This window comes from Malus domestica, chromosome 05, assembly GCF_042453785.1.
Source record: "Malus domestica chromosome 05, GDT2T_hap1".
NCBI lineage: Eukaryota > Viridiplantae > Streptophyta > Magnoliopsida > Rosales > Rosaceae > Malus > Malus domestica.
Window position 1 is genome coordinate 784,146 of NC_091665.1, and position 16,487 is coordinate 800,632.

Genomic DNA, 16,487 nt, shown 5'->3' on the forward strand with positions numbered 1-16,487 from the left:
CTTGATTGTATCTTTATTGTGCTCATCACGTAAGGAACCTTTGAGGAATGCTTTGAATTGTTGTATGCGCTTTTCCATCCAATTCATTAACTTAAGGAGAACTTGAAGGTTAATTTAAGTGTATCTAATTAACTTGGGGTGTTGAGTTTCATAATTTATTGAAAGAACAACTGAAAATCATTTTGTTTGCAAGTGTGTCATGTGTGGAGAAGAACCTCCTAACTAGCCTTTTATCCATCCTTTTCATCCAAAAACGTTTTACAATCTGTTTTGTTTTAAAGTTTCTGTTTTGTTTTCAATTTTCGTCCAAAACAAATCCCCCTTTATTTTGAAGTCTTAGATTAGTTAGAAAGTGTTTTGATTTGTGTTTCTAAGTGTTTTGATTCAAGTTTTCATCCAACTTCGTCCAAGTTCTTGTTAGGTTCTCAAAACTGCCCAGAAAGTGGTTTTTAGGCAGTTTTGAGTCATTAGGTTGCTGTTTTGAATTTTATGTTTGTTTAAGTATTTTAAAGTATAGTTTTGCATTCTTTGAGTCTAGTTTAGTGTTTTAAATTTTGTTTTTATGTTTTTAAGTCAGTTTTCAAGTGTTTAGCAATCCCTCCTAATCCCCGGCCTAGAACGATCCCTACTTACATACTTTACTACATTTGATAAAAAGAGGGTTTAATTTTGTGTGTTAACTTATTTTTCGCATCAGCCATCTTCTCCAACTTCGATTTTATTATATATTAACTTGCTGATTTTGATGATTCAGACACCTACACTAGAATTTAAACCATTGTCGGATCACGTCAAGTATCACCTTCCATTCAAGGATCAATTCCATGCTATGGGCCCTATCCAAGTTTAGAAGGAAGTTTCGTCTGGCTGGAAGACGTTAAAGCAAGCGCTTCTTGGGAAGCAACCCATGTATTCAAATAAGGAAGATTTTTGAATTGCTCCACGATTGGTTTTGCGTTCCTAAAAACCTTCCCTTTTCTGCAATGTTATTTTGCCATGATTGTCATTTTTATTTGTTGCTTGTTTAATTATTTTTGGTGTGGGTTTATTTTTGAAACATTGACAGATATGCAAGGTATTTTACATTCATTTTCATTAAAAAAGGGAACATTAAGCAGAAAAATACAAGAGAGAGCCTTCACAAAGGCTGCTTAGGAGAAGTCTTAGTAGTCGGCGGAGCCCTAGAAGGAGGAGGCATCGGAGGTTGATCATTTGGAGCTTCATTACGCGATACAGCCTCAGAAGATGAAGGCAAATGCTGTTGGAACAAACCCACAAACCTCTGATGATCAAGTAAAATCTGACCATCAGATTCCTGCATCTGGTCAATCTTCCTCTTCATGTTTGTAGCATAGTTATGTGCGAGCCTGTGCAACTGTTTATTCTCATGCTTGAGCCCTCTAATCTCCTGTTTGAGACTCATCACTTCAGCCGCCAATGATTCAACCTGACGGGTTCAAGCAAATAGGCGTTGGGCCATATTAGACACAGAACCTGCACACTGCACACTGAGAGCCAAAGAATCCTTAACAACCAACTCATCAGACCGTTTGGAAAGCAATCCGTTATCTTTGGGAGTGACAAGGTTTCCAGCCACCACCGCAGCAGTCATATCATTCTTCATCATCGAATCCCCAACGGTAAGAGGACCAGTATGGGATATGAAGGATGGGCGCCATATGTTGTCTGGAGAAGGCATGGTTGGCTCTTCACCAAGGTTCAAGTCAAAACGATGGTCGGAGGGGCCAGACATTTTCAAAGGTGTTGAAGAAAGAAGAGGTTGGACAAGTCAAGATTGTAGAAGTGCAAGAAGGGAGTTTCTACAGGTAGAAATTCAAGTGTGCTTTGAAACGTACTGCGCGCCTTTATAAAAACCAGTACTCGACGAGATTTCAGAGATCGAAGAGGCCAATTCAAAAATCGAAGAGGTGTTAGCTTTCTCAAAAGTTGGGCTTGCTCAGAAACCACAGGCCAATCTTCTTTTCCAGATTTGTCCGCACTTGTCACATGCAACCTCTGCACTCGACGGAGCTCAGAACTCGAAGAGGCGAGCTCAGAACTCGAAGAGGCAAGCTCAGAAATCGGAGAGGCATCTGCTTTTCCAAACGTGTCAGCATTTTTCACATACACACTCAGCTTTGCGGAAATCACGGGCAGTTTGTCGAAGCGCTGATTCCAGATATCGAAGAGGCATCAGCTTTATCCAGACGTGTCAGCATCTGTCACATATACACTCAGCCTTGCTGAAATTACGGGCAATCTGTCGAAGATTTCTGGTGAAGTAGAAAGCACGTGAAGTTTACTGTTCAATCATCCAACGGTTGCCGACAAAAGTGAAAGAATAGTACCGATTATTATTTCCTATAAATGTCGACCTGCACCCTCCATAGCAAGGCAGACATACATAACCTTCCGTCATCTCCGAGAATGCCTTCCCAACGAAGCCTCTCGAGTCACTCAGTGTTCCTTATTCCTTGGGGTACCTCTGCAAACAACTCATCCAAAGCAAAAGTATTTCATATCATGAAGGTTGAAAGCAAGAGTATCTCATATCATGCTTTCTCCCTGTCCTTCTCCTTGTCGTTGTTTTCATCTGCGGGACAAGGAGAAAGAGAGCAATCAGCCAGCACTTGGTATCAATCTTCCGATCTGGAACCGACTACCTGGAACCCCTTCTTGATTGCTTACCTAGCCCTGCTCTCGAGTACTCATCTTCAACATCTTATGCTTCCTCTTCGTCTACCACATCTGTTTGGGGAATAGATAAGGGAAGTGAAAATGATACCTCGAAGCATGTGGAGACAATGTGCTAATTCATCATCAGCTAGGGACAAGGAGAAAGAAAGCAAGAGGTGGGCACTTGGAAAGATTGAAGAAAGAAACAGACCATCACCTCTACCTCGTGCCTGCCTGCCGTGCAGAAGAAACAAGCAGAGAAGAATGCAGACTGCACATCAAATCAACCCAGCAGAAGGAGTCTGATTTGAAACCAAGGAATTCTCGCTTAGAATTCCGAACCAGTTTGAGATCAAAGCTGTGGAAAGACAACAAGATCATCTATCTCCAAAAACCAGATTTGAGTTCTTAAACTCTACTCTGTCTGGTTTTTACTTTGCCATACTTATCATGTTTATTCGTTGTTTGTTTGATTGTGTTTGTGTGAGTTTATGCTTGAAACATTGAGGACAATGTTCGATTTAAGTGTGGAGGGTTAACCAAGTTGTTTTGCATGAAATTCGTGGAAGTTTAACACCCATTACTTCTAGTGTTGTTCCTTGCTGTTTTTAAGTGTTTTTATGCTGTTTTGGAGTGTTTTAGTGTGTTTTGACATAAAAATCCGAAAATCTCATAAAAATTTGAAAAATTATTTTGAAAAACCCAAAAAGAGTTGTTTTTGTGTGTTTGTTTGTGTCTTAGGGTACCTTCCAACACAATGATGAGGATTTGGCTTTTAATTACATGACTGTTAAAGAGAGTTATAAACATGAATGAAAATTTGATTTACTCTTTGGTGTATGCTTGGTTGTGGTTATAATTTATGAATTCACATGCAATCATAAAGGAAAAATCAGTTTTTGTAACATGCTTGAAAGAAGGAACTCAAATGAACGCTGCAACCTTGTGAGAGTTAATAATCTGTGCATCATTGTTTTCTAAAGTCGTTGCATGATCTCATTATTCTTTGCTTGGTTGCTACTTAGAAGGCGTTTCATCATTTAGTTCCAAATGCTAGAACTCATGCCTATTTCATTCAAAGCATGTTATTGATTTGCATAACACATATTCAAGATGAAGTTGTGTAGTGACCACCAAAGCCAAATTGTCGTGCCCCTATTTCATTATGTGTGTAAGTTTAACCCCGTTGAGCCTTGTTAAGCCTATGTTCTTTGTTAACCCACACTATCCTTACCTAGCCTAGTGTTAGGACCATCCATACCCTTGTTCTTGAAGCATAGTAAAGCATGACTTTATCAATGTATTGTAGAAAGCAAGTGTGGGGGAAGTGATTCTTGTGTGTGTGTGTGTGTGTACCAAAGTCCTTAATAAGGCACGGGTAGAGAAAAAAAAAGTATGAAAAAGAGCTCTAAAGTGTTGTTTGTTAAAAAAGGGTCCAAAACATTGAATTCGGCCCTAAGTGTTGCATGAATCTTCCCTTTGTATGTAAAAGTTGATTCTGCATTCTAAAGTGATTTCCAAGTGTCTATTTCATTGCTTTGCTTGCTATCGCTTTAAGAACGTTTGTTATCCCTATCCTTTCTTTGTTAGCCATTACCCCCAAGCCCTGTTACAACCCTTGACTTCAATCTTGAGTCTTGTGTGTTTCAATTTGTGGAGTTCGAAATTGGTATGAGCATATGGTGTCATTGGTTCTTGCATCTAAGTAGTAGCATTCCATTCATGAGATCATATCTAAACATGCTTAATAACTCCAGAAAATTGCTTTCTTTGTTATAACATATGTGAGTCCTAATCTTTCGTGTTTACATCAATCTTCTCACATATACTAGTCTAGGGTGTGTAGTCAAAAAATGTGTGTGAAAATAGAGAGTATCTTGTAAGGAATTGAGCAAACTATCTAAGGCATGTTACTACATTCAAAACATCGTTTTAATTGGTTAATTGTGAACTAGTAAGTGGTGACTGTGATTAAGTATGTGCTCAAGTGTAAGGATGACCAAAATCTATGGGAATGATGATTTTTAACACGTCATGTTTCATTAAAAATCCCTAAGGCAAATGTTGGAAGGTTAGGTTGTGTTTTGTTTGTTTTGTTTCATTTTGTTTCTTTGGTTTTGCTAGAGGGCTAGCAAAAGCTAAGTGTGGGGGCATTTGATAGGAGCATATTTATGCAACTTAGTTAGCTTATTTCTTGGCATTTACTTAGTTTAATTCTAGTTATTTTAGTACTTTAAGCTATTTTCGTGTGTTTGTAGGTTCAAATAACAAAGTTACCAACAAAGTGTTATTTGGAGCATTTTGGAGCATTTTTGGGCCAAGATTGGATAGTGCAAGCATGGAGACATAAGGATAGACGTTTTTTAAGATTTGAAGGCTAGAAATCAGCATGTATGTGTGCAAGTGTGTTGACCTACAACTACAAACATTCATCCACTACACCCATTACATCCACTCATTACCAAACATCCATCCACTACACCCATTACATCCACTCATTACCAAACACTCACCCACTACACCCATTACATCTACTCATTACCACAACACTCACCCACTAAACCCATTACATCCACTCATTACCAAACATTCACCCACTACACCCATTACATCCACTCATTACCAAACATTCATCCACTACACCCAATACATCCACTCATTACCACAACATACACCACTACCACCTTAATTAGATGGTGGTCCTCTCCCTAGCCTATAAATACATCCACCCTTCACCATAATAAGGGAGAAAAAATCCATCCAAAACATACACACATCATCTACACAATTCTCCACTCTTTGCCGTATTCAATACAACCTTCATCCAAACACATCCATTCATCTTCATATCCATTCCTCCATACAAACAAACCTTCAAACACTTACCAACACCATGTGCCGTAGCAAAGGAAGGGAAGGAAAGTGCTTGGACGTGCTTGCTGTCCAACTTGGATCATTGGAGCGTTTAGGTGTTTTCTTTCTTTTGTTTCTAATGTTTAAATTCATTTTCTTTCGTTTGTTGTAAATATGAGTGGCTAAACCCCTTTTGGCTAGGGGTGATTTCAAAGCCATGATTATGTGTGCAATATAATTTGATAAATTCCAGTTATGAACTCTTGAATCGTGAATGCAGTTGGCTTAACTATTTGATTGATAATTTATTTGTATTTGTTAATTAAGGGTCGACACTTAATTGGCATGCATAAATCGTTGCTAGAATATAAGGAAGTTTCACATAATCGTTACAAACTTATATTCACATGTAGTGAAGGTCGCTTATAAACGATCGCGTTAAGTTCAATTCCTAGCATGAGTGACATGATGTCATAGTTGCAAGTGCTTTGTCAATGCTTATGATTTTCATTAAACGTAATGATATGTCATGTAGGGAACTTTAGAAGAATGTTTTGGGTTGTCGAATGATGTCATCCAATCTAATAAAACAAGGAAAATCTGAGAGTTAACTAGTGATGTCACGGTTAATTTGGAGCATTGTCGTTCATAATTCAATGAAGTAGTAACTGGAAATCGAGTTATTTGCATACATGTCATGTGTGGAGAAAAAGTCTCTAGCTATCCCATCCATCATCTTATTTCTCAAATTTGTTTTACAATCTGTCTAGTTTTTCATACTTGTTTGTTTGTTTCAACTTCGTCCAAAACTCAATCCCCCTTTACTTTAGTGTATCTAATTAGTTAAAATCTGTTTTAATTTGTGTTTTTAAATGTTTTGATTCAAGTAAAAGTCAATTTTCGTCCAAAGTCATTCCTAGTGTCTAGTTTAAGTTTATTTAGTTGTTCTAAGCTGGTTTGAGTATTTTAAGTTTGCTTTGAGTCTTGTGAGTCTTGTTAAGTATTTTTTAAGTTTAGTTTTTTTTTTTTTTTGAGTCAATTTAGAGGTTATTAGCAAGCCCTCCTAATCCCCGGTCCAGAACGATCCCTACTTATACTTATACTACAGTTGTCAAAAGAGGGTTAAATTTGAGTGTTAAGATAATTTTCGCATCACTAAGATAGAAGTAATCGTACTCAGGAACGAAGTTCAAAGCTACCACTCGATTGATTTTTGATTCGCCCTTTCGATTATTCCCTCGAATAGCCCAGGTTTGCATAAACTTTTCAGAGGTTGGATGGTGCACTTGAAGCTTTTAGATCAAGGGGTCATGTCCTAATGTTTGTAGTCCACCTATTGTAATCGCACTTAATATGACTTGAACTTCCTAAGCTACTAGCTAGAACACCATGGAATGTGTTAGGTCCTTACACGCTACTCGACTACCGTCTAGCACCTTTTAGAACCTTAACAATAATAGTATGGTGTACCACAAAGAGCGTAGTAGTAATGGAAATAATGCTCCACTCTGGATCAGTATCACTAGGGTTGTAGGCCCACTTGAGAGATGGTATGGTAAGTAGAATGAGCATGATTCACGAGTGACTAGTGTTTGGCGAAAAGTACAACCCACGGTACCCAGAGCCACAAATCTGTGGTAATGGATGGTGTATAGTCTGGAGACGGAAGTCATCGTTTATTTATATATAATATATAAATACATGGTTTTGGGGGGTGTGGGTGTGTGTGTGAAGCTGACTTGTTAAGTTTTGTTTAGCGAGTAATGTTGCACTTGTTATATTTTTCATACTACATTTTTATCGCCTTTCTAATAGAGATAGGATTTACGCTTGTTGAGTTTTGTTTAGCGAATAATACTACATTTATCATATTTTTTATATCACATTTGTACCACCTCTTTAACAGAGGTGATCTACCAATACAAGTGAATCATATCTCTATTAGAGAGGTGGTAGAAATGTAATATGAAAAATGTAATAAAAGTAGATTTTTTATTTTTTTTGTTGTTCAGCTTTGTTTTGTGGAGAATGAATGGATGGGCCATGCCACTCCCCTCTACTGCTGGGTCAACTTGCCGAGGAGTCGAATAGATCGGCCCCGAGGAAATGCAGGCCGAGGTGACCGTGACACTATAAATATACGAGGCAAACGCACTTGTTAGATTGTCTCCAAATCACAAAAGGAAGTTTTTAAGGAAGTCAGAGCCTTTGATTTCACAAAGGAGACGCATACAAAAATACACAAAGATAGATAACAAGAAAGAGAGTGGGAGAGTGTGTAATAAACAGTCTATAGAGAGAGAGAGACCAATGAAATTAAGAGGAGATTCAAAAAGTGAGGTTGCAGTGGTGGATTCGGAGGATATGTCTGTTGATTGGAGAGGCAGACCCTGTAAGCCTACCAACCATGGTGGAATGAGGGCTGCTGTTTTTGTCCTTGGTCTCTCTCCCTTTCTCAGAATTATTTAGTTTACACCATATATATATATATATACACACACACATACATGTGTGTCTCTGTGTGTGATCTTATTTAGCTGTCCCTTGTAGTTCTTGGCATTGCTGATGATATTAATCTAAATGGTAAATGATATATATACATAAATATGCAGGTCTGCAGGGTTTTGAGATGATGGCAATAGCAGGTGTTGGGAACAACCTGATTACGTATGTACTAAGTGAGATGCACTTTTCACTGTCAAAGTCTGCAAACATAGTCACGAACTTCATAGGGACAGTCTTCCTCCTCTCCCTCCTTGGTGGCTACCTCTCTGATTCATACCTTGGGAGCTTCTGGACCATGATCATCTTCGGCTTTGTCGAGCTCTCTGTAAGCAGTCCAGTTCCCTCACTTTTTTTTTTCTTTCTGATTTTACATTTATATGGTGGTGTCATGATTTCAAGCACTATATATACATGTGTGTATATGGTGGAGTTTACATATATATTCAAGATTCTCTGTCTCTCCTCAAATCCAAGTTTATCTTATTAAATGAAAAAAAAAAAATCTTATCTTATTTTACTAAAACTAAATCAATAAAGATCCAAAAGTAGTCGACTCTTATCATTTCAGACTCCTATACAGTATACACCACCAACTTAAAAAAAATATATATGTATGAATGTTACATGTTGGTTTATAAAGAAAGTTGGGTTCTGCCATAAAACCAATTGGCAATATGAGAGTAGCCCGATCTCTTATGAGCCCATGCAAGACCTTTCCTCCCTTCAATGTGGGATTCATTCTCAACAGTTTATATGGGATCACATTGTTTTGCATCCCCAAAGAGGAATAAAGCATATTTTATGTGGCATAATAATAGTGCTCCTGAATCTGAATGCATAAACTATGAAGAGAATACTAATTTTTACTTTCTAATTAGTATGATTAATGACTAATTTTTGGAGTAATTAAACTGGTTGCAGGGTTTTATATTGCTGTGCGTGCAAGCCCATCTCCCACAATTAAGGCCACTCTCCTGCAACAATATTATGTCATCCCATGAGCATGACGAGGAGTTATGTCCTGAGGCAAAGGGCTACAAGGCCTTGATATTCTTTGCTGCAATATACCTGGTGGCCTTAGGAAGCGGTTGCCTAAAACCAAACATAATCTCTCATGGGGCCGACCAGTTCAGGAGGGTCGACTCCAAGCAGTCTAAGAAGCTATCGTCTTACTTCAACTGCGCTTACTTCGCCTTCTGCACCGGAGAACTCATTGCACTAACAGTCCTTGTTTGGGTCCAAACAAACTCCGGGATGGATGTTGGGTTTGGAGTCTCAGCAGCTGCCATGGCAATGGGATTATTCTGCTTGACTTTTGGTACACCTCTTTACAGGAACAAACCCCCTCGAGGAAGTATTTTCACTCCTATTGCTCAAGTAATTAACCAACCTGATGATCTCACTAATTGCCTCCTCTCTCCCTGCTTCTTTAACTTCTCCAATGTTACTGTGTGCTTTTTTTCTTCTCTACTTTTTTTCCGTCCTTTAGAAATTGAGGAGCCTTTTTTTTTTTTGTTAATTTAGTCCTTCCTTCCGTTTAATTGTTGAGATATATTGCTTTTGTTGTAATTTTTATAAGCTGAGTTTGGTTGATATAATCACTTTTAATTGTTTGAAAGCGTTTTAACTCAAATTCCGTTAAACACAGCCGAATGCAGTTCTTTGAAAAATAAAAAAAATAATAAAAAGTCTTTTTTAAAATTTTTATATTAAAAACTCTTAAACGACTTTCTTTTATCACTAAGGGTACCCTTTTTTTTTTAAATTATGAAGGACATTTGTTTTAATTCAAAACCCTCATAAAGTGTGACTCTTTTTTTGTTTTTTGTCCTTATAGCACAAAACATGTTTTTAATAATAAAAAAAAGTTGTATAAGTATTTTTAATTGAAAAAAGTTTTGTGAGGAACTTTTTTTTAGTTCTCCCTATAAAAAAAAAATCTATTTACTTGATCAAGAATTGTGTCTCTTTGAGTGTGCCTGGTGTGTGTTGCTGTTAAGTGACTTTCTTATGGCTTAGTTTCTATTATATTGTAATTATTCATGGCCTGAGAGTAAACTAGTGTATTTTTTTTCTTTGCTGATTTATAAAAAGATCTATTAACAAAATTGGATAGAAGCTTTGCTAAACACACCACTATTGCTGTGTGATGCTTTCTTTCTTTTCTTTCTTTCTATCAAATTGAAAATCTTGTATATGCCCTGTGAGCTTTCTTTGTACCGTTCACCTTAGTTATGAAAATTTCCAGTCCTCCAAAAAATAATAATAATAATTTGTATATGCCAGTAAGATGATTTGAACCCTTTTTGTCTTTCTTTTAGCACCCCCAACATATATACACACTAGTCTATACATTGATATATAGGTTCGATTTGGCACCGACCTAATACTTTAAAATATGAATAAATTTAGAAAGTGGGCTTGATCACCGTCTCTTCTCAATCCTTTTAATCAATAGTGTTAGAAAAAACACTCCACCAACAATAAATTATAGCAAAATACTTCAACAACTCAATTGGAGGGAAAAAAAAATCTCTCATCTATTAACAAGTCAGGTTCTAATTGATTTTAAGTTGTAAAATTTAGTTGGGGTTATAAAGTAAATTGATATTTCTTTATATATAAATTATGATGTTATCATGAAAAAGATATATTATTTTTATTAAAGGAAAATGGATTGTTCGAAACCATTTTACTAATTTAGGGGAGTCGGGAAGTTTCAAACTCGAAATGCATGAGTGAAAACTCAAAAATCTTATCCATTAGAATATTAGACCACATGTGTTATAGGTACTTAAATGTGAGAAACCCTTTAATTCACTGATCCATTTTCTATGCTCATCAGGTTTTTGTTGCTGCGTTTACAAAGAGAAAGCAAATCTGTCCTTCAAATACAGAAATGCTTCATGGAAACCGAAACAGTGTGCCAACGTCAAACCACCTCTTTGTTCCCATGTCACCAAACGTCACTACTCTCCTCCACACTGAAAAGTTCAGGTGGAATTATTCAAATGCTTAATTTAAATTTAGTAAAGTAACAAACTAATAAACTTCTACTTGTTTTCTTTTTTTTCCTTTTTATTGTTTTTATCTTCCTTTATGTCTGAGAATCTAAGATTAATACAAAATTTTCCCCTATGCCCTCTGCATTAATCAGGGAGAAAAAGTTTGAATTAATGTATCAAATCAAGATGCATCTTCTTTTGCTAATGTCAATTTATGTCAACGTCCTTTAAGAGCACTCTTTATCCTGCTTAATTTTGATAGAAAAAGTTGGGATTATGGAGCATATAGTAATCAGAACTAATTTCTATCTAATGACTCTAACTAGTACTACTGATACTGCAGATTCCTGGACAAGGCATGCATCAAAATTGAAGATGGAAGTCAGCGGATTGAAAGTTCTTGGAGATTATGCACCGTCGCACAGGTGGAGCAAGTCAAAATCATTTTCTCAATTGTGCCCATTTTTGCATGTACCATCATCTTCAACACCATTTTAGCTCAACTCCAGACATTCTCCGTCCAGCAAGGAAGTTCCATGAACACTAAGATCACGAAAGGTTTCAAAGTTCCCCCAGCTTCGCTTCAAGCCATCCCTTACATTATGCTCATCTTCCTTGTCCCTCTCTATGAAATTGTCTTTGTCCCTGCTGCAAGAAAAGTGACAGGAAGGGACTCGGGGATCTCACCTTTGCAAAGAGTTGGCGCTGGCCTCTTTATTGCTACTTTTTCCATGGTTTCAGCTGCATTGATTGAACAAAAGAGAAGAAACGCAGCCTTATATTCGAACCAAGCCCTTTCTATCTTTTGGATTGCTCCACAGTTTCTCATCTTTGGCCTTTCAGAGATGTTCACCGCGGTGGGGCTCATAGAGTTCTTCTACAAGCAGTCACTGGAGGGGATGCAGTCCTTTCTGACTGCCATGACATACTGCTCATACTCGTTCGGCTTCTATTTGAGCTCCCTCCTTGTTTCTCTGGTGAACAAGGTGACCTCAACTTCTTCAAATGGTGGGTGGCTCAGTGACAATGATCTCAACAGGGATAGGCTAGACCGTTTCTATTGGCTGCTCGCTGCGCTCAGCCTCGTCAACTTCTTCAATTACCTTTTCTGGTCTAATTGGTATTCTTACAACCCGTCTTTATCACCGAAAGAGTCCTCTTCCTCCTACGGAAAGGACTTGGAAAGCAATGGCTTCAACCCTTCAAAGCCTGTTGTTGAACCTCACAATTAATATTCTAACTTGATGAACTAATTCTCATATTCGTCGGCTCTTGTAGTTGTAGCAGTTGTACTAGTTGTACATGTACAAATTTAAAAGGAAAAGCTCCTCCATCGATTAACAGTATATATATATATACACACACACCTCTAATTATTTAGTGCAAATTAAGCATCTGCGTGCTAGCAGGTTTTATTTAATTATATGCGATATTTGAATCAAGAATTATTAGGAAGCTAATTAACTAGGTGTATGATCCATCAACTAAAAGTCTACACGATTCAATGAACCCTCCGTCGTCCTACTTCTATTCTATAGATAGATATTGTGTTGAAAAATATTAGTATTTTATGATTATTTAATTATTTGGATCTTAGGCCCAGCGTTAGAACTAGGTTTTTGTTTAGGGACTTGGATCCTCTCCTGAGCCCAAGGAGAGGATCCTCCTGAGCAAATGACTTAGGCCATTGGATGAAAATCCAACGGCTACAAACAGGGGGATTCATTTAAAGTTATAATAATTATAGCCGTTGAATTTTCATCCAACGGCCCAAATCCTTTGGTCAGGAGGATCCTCTCCTTGGGCTCAGGAGAGGATCCAAGTCCTTTGTTTAGTGATTAATGTTTAGTTTATTATAAATATAATGCTTGTTATTTGTTTGTGAACAACTTGTAGTTATTTAGTTGTAGCCGTCTCGATAATCTTTTTTAATCAAATAATGTTCATAGTTGTATTTCGTTTGTTTGTCTGTTTATTTTCTCCTTGGTATCAAAACAGGTTTAATCATTCAAGATTTAGGAGCGTGTATTCAATTGAGAATTTGAGAGATTATAATAGATATATAAATCTATTGAGTTTTATAGAGTTTAATTGATTTGTACAGGTTCCGTGTAAAATTTTGATTCAATTCCCTTGAACTCTCACGGGAAGAGGTGAGATTTGTAGATGTTTAAAATACACTCTAAAATATCTCAAATTCCATCTAATTCCTCAACTTTTCCAAATTCTTTAAATTCAATTTCTAATTGAATACATCTGTAATGTTATAAACTTATTTAAAACTCTAATTGAATACAATCAGATTTCTAAGAATTTTAATAAATAGTCTTAAAATCCTAATTGAATACAGATTGAATTTTATATAATCACTTAAAATCCTAATGGAATACCCTAAATTCATTAAAAGAATTAAAATGTCTCAAAATCCTAATTGAATATAACCCCTTTAATCTGTTCTTGATTCTATCAGTATGTATGTCTGTTGTTTATTTTTTGTTTAGATTGTCGCTGTTTTAGTTTGAAAAACAAAGAAGTCTGAAAAAGAAAAACTGTCATTGGGTTGGGCTGCCGGATTCACGCTGCACCGGAGCCAAGCCGAAACCTAAAGTCTGTGTAACCGAAGCCACCACGCCCAGCATCCGTGATCACCACCATCTTCTGCCCGCATCACGCCGGAGAACGTAACCCATGATCTTGCAACTCGACCCATCGTCACAGTATCTGCTCTGATTGCAGCCAGAATTCGTCCTGCCTGTAGTCGCACTAGTTCCCTGGTCATCGCCGATCCATGTCAGAAGTCGCCGTTTGATAGTGTCTGAATAGGAACCCAGAAAATCTCTGAGTTAGAATTCTGACGCTGCTGCTCGCTAGAATTTCTTGTTATCGGTGCGCTCTTGTTTAGTGCAATATGAATGATACCACTCATTAGCAATTTAGCACAAAAGAGAAAAATAGAAAAATAAAAAATAAAAACGAGAGAAAAGGAAAAAGAAAAGAAAAAGAAAAAGAAATATTTGGTTGTTTAGTTTGAGAGGCCCACGCAGGCAAGAAGGAAAGAATAGTGGGCCTTGTCTTGAAGGCCCATACTATTTGGAAATCTGACGTTGTTCTTCGCAACGATTATTCGAGTGTTTGAGCTTGTGACCACTCAAGTGATACTGTTGTTTTCTTTCGTTTGTTGATGCAATTATCTCGTTTGTTTAGTGACGAGGAGCACTCATATGTTTTATTTTTATACTCTCAATATCAGCATGCCTACATCATAACCAATTTGTCAATTTGCCATCAAGTCCAATTTGCCAGTTCAGTCCAGTGCTTCCATCGCCAGTCCAGTCCAATACAGTTCAGTCCGCCTAACGAAGTTAGTCCGCATCTACTTGTTGGCAAACCTATGTTGTACACCGCATGAGTTTGACAGAGATGTTGAAAAATATTACTATTTTATAGTTATTTAATTATTTGGGTTTTAGGCTCAACCCGTTGGAACTAAGTTTTCCTTTAGCGATTAGAATTTAGTTTATTATAAATATGATGTTTGTTATTCGCTTGTGAACAATTCAGTCAATAATTATAACCGTCTCGACAATCTCCTTTAATAAAATAATATTCATAATTATATTTCGTCCGTTTATTTTCAACTATTGTACACTCTTTTCTTCAACGCGTCTTTCCGTTGATCATGTAAATGGGGGGCTCCAAATGCTCTTTTTTAGGAGGAAAAAGGAAGATTCATGTAAGTGGTACGGTTTCTGCTTTATATATGCTTTTGGTTACTTTAAACACTAGTCATTTTTCACAAAAGCAAAAGCTAATCTATCTAGCCATATGTATGATGATGTAATTCAGAATATTGTGCAAGACATATAGATTATTATTACTTCCTGTAACTTGTAAGCCTCTATAATTAGAGTAGTAACATTTCATAATTAAGCTTAAAAATGGACAGGTATTGTTCCTGAACTGTCTTGTCTCTTTCTCAGTCACTTTGGCATTAAGAATGGAACAGGTCTCATACATGTCTTGTGTTGGAACACATTATCATCTTCCTATCTACTGTCACTGGCTTTAAGAGAATTGAGGGCAGTCTAGCTAGCTGGTACTTCAAAATAATTTACAACTTTTATATATGTTTGCTAAAGGAGTACTACTCTAAATCTAATGGTCCCCATAAGCAGCAATCTTTACCAACAAACTTGTCCCCTTTCTTTATTACTACATCTCTAATTCTATAAGTAAATCTGCATGTAGGTCATGATATATGATCACTCTGGTGATAGATAGCTTACCCTGTACAGATATGCTTGTTGGAGAAAATTTTTGATAAATATGGATAGGGTTATGACGAGGATAAAAGATTGTTTCAAGATACGTGTAAAATCTCAAAAACTCTAACCAAGGATTGAAATATCAGCCGATACACCGATATATCAATATTTTCAACTATTGATACCGATACTGGGGGGTAAGGCCATATCTTCCCCTATATCGACGATATATCCCTGATAAGTGTGATATCTTCGATATTTTGCCGATATTCTCGATATTTCCCGATACCTATAACAAAACCCAAAAAAATTCAAAAGTTTTGAAGCAAATTGAAACCCAAAAGATTTTTTGGATGTATGTGGGCAGTGATTAGATATGTGTGAAGGCTTTTGGCAATATCCAATTCAAAAGATTTTTTGGCGTATCCATTAATTATTACTATAAAGAATCTATGCACAATGAATTGAGGGGACATACGTGTCTTATCTGAAGAGAAAGAAATACACAAATCCAAATATTAAATTTCTGGTCAAATATATCTTTAATACCCGCAAGAAAATGATGCACATGTGTCTGAGCTTCTTGTGGACTCCAACGCGTATTTGAAAGGTTGAATCCAACTGGGGATAAAGGTTTGCAAGCATTTGGGGCTGAGGTAAATGAACACAAAACAATGTCTTCCTCATTAAGTTTAGTTTTATGCATATTGAACACAAAACATTGTGAATCCAGGTGATAAATTTTAGAGACTGTAGAAAGACATTTAGCACTGAGATGGCCGTCAAATCAAGAAAATCGATCCCCCCAGCAGAATGATGGAATCTTCATGGTGATTTTGCCCCGAACTTGCAAAAAAATTGCTATGCTTATATTGTCACAGACAGCATCATCATCAGCATGTGAGCGAAATTGGAGTACATTTGCTCTTATTCACATAAAACAAAGGAACCATCTCGCATATACTAGGCTGGCAAAGATTGTCTTTTGCTATTATAATATGAAACTTAAGCTACGTGATGAAAAGGCCGAAATGAACAAGGTTGCAGAAAATGACTACATAGACCTTCTTGACATTGCAGGGCAACCATCTGATGATGATAATAATCCAATTCAACAATGGATTATGACAGCTCACTTGGATGATAAACAAGGCAACCCTGATGCCGTTATAGCACAACATGC

General features: G+C 36.9%; 1 protein-coding gene across 1 annotated transcript; it reads left to right on the plus strand.

Moving 5' to 3' along the window:
* The first annotated feature begins 7,708 nt into the window (after positions 1-7,708).
* LOC103436645 (protein NRT1/ PTR FAMILY 4.4-like) lies at positions 7,709-12,426 on the plus strand. The gene is made up of 5 exons (XM_008375087.4): positions 7,709-7,969; positions 8,142-8,359; positions 8,956-9,411; positions 10,880-11,031; positions 11,383-12,426. Exons 1-5 carry the CDS (start codon positions 7,840-7,842, stop codon positions 12,269-12,271), a joined length of 1,845 nt encoding a protein of 614 aa, XP_008373309.1. The 5' UTR covers positions 7,709-7,839; the 3' UTR covers positions 12,272-12,426.
* Positions 12,427-16,487: the final 4,061 nt, after the last annotated feature.

What these genes read in the sequence shown, in the direction of transcription:
- LOC103436645 (XM_008375087.4), top strand. Translation starts at nt 7,840, where the DNA reads ATGAAATTAAGAGGAGATTCAAAAAGTGAGGTTGCAGTGGTGGATTCG. An exon ending in TTTTCACTCCTATTGCTCAA is followed by an intron (nt 9,412 to 10,879) that starts GTAATTAACCAA and finishes TATGCTCATCAG; the next exon opens with GTTTTTGTTGCTGCGTTTAC. An exon ending in CTCCACACTGAAAAGTTCAG is followed by an intron (nt 11,032 to 11,382) that starts GTGGAATTATTC and finishes CTGATACTGCAG; the next exon opens with ATTCCTGGACAAGGCATGCA.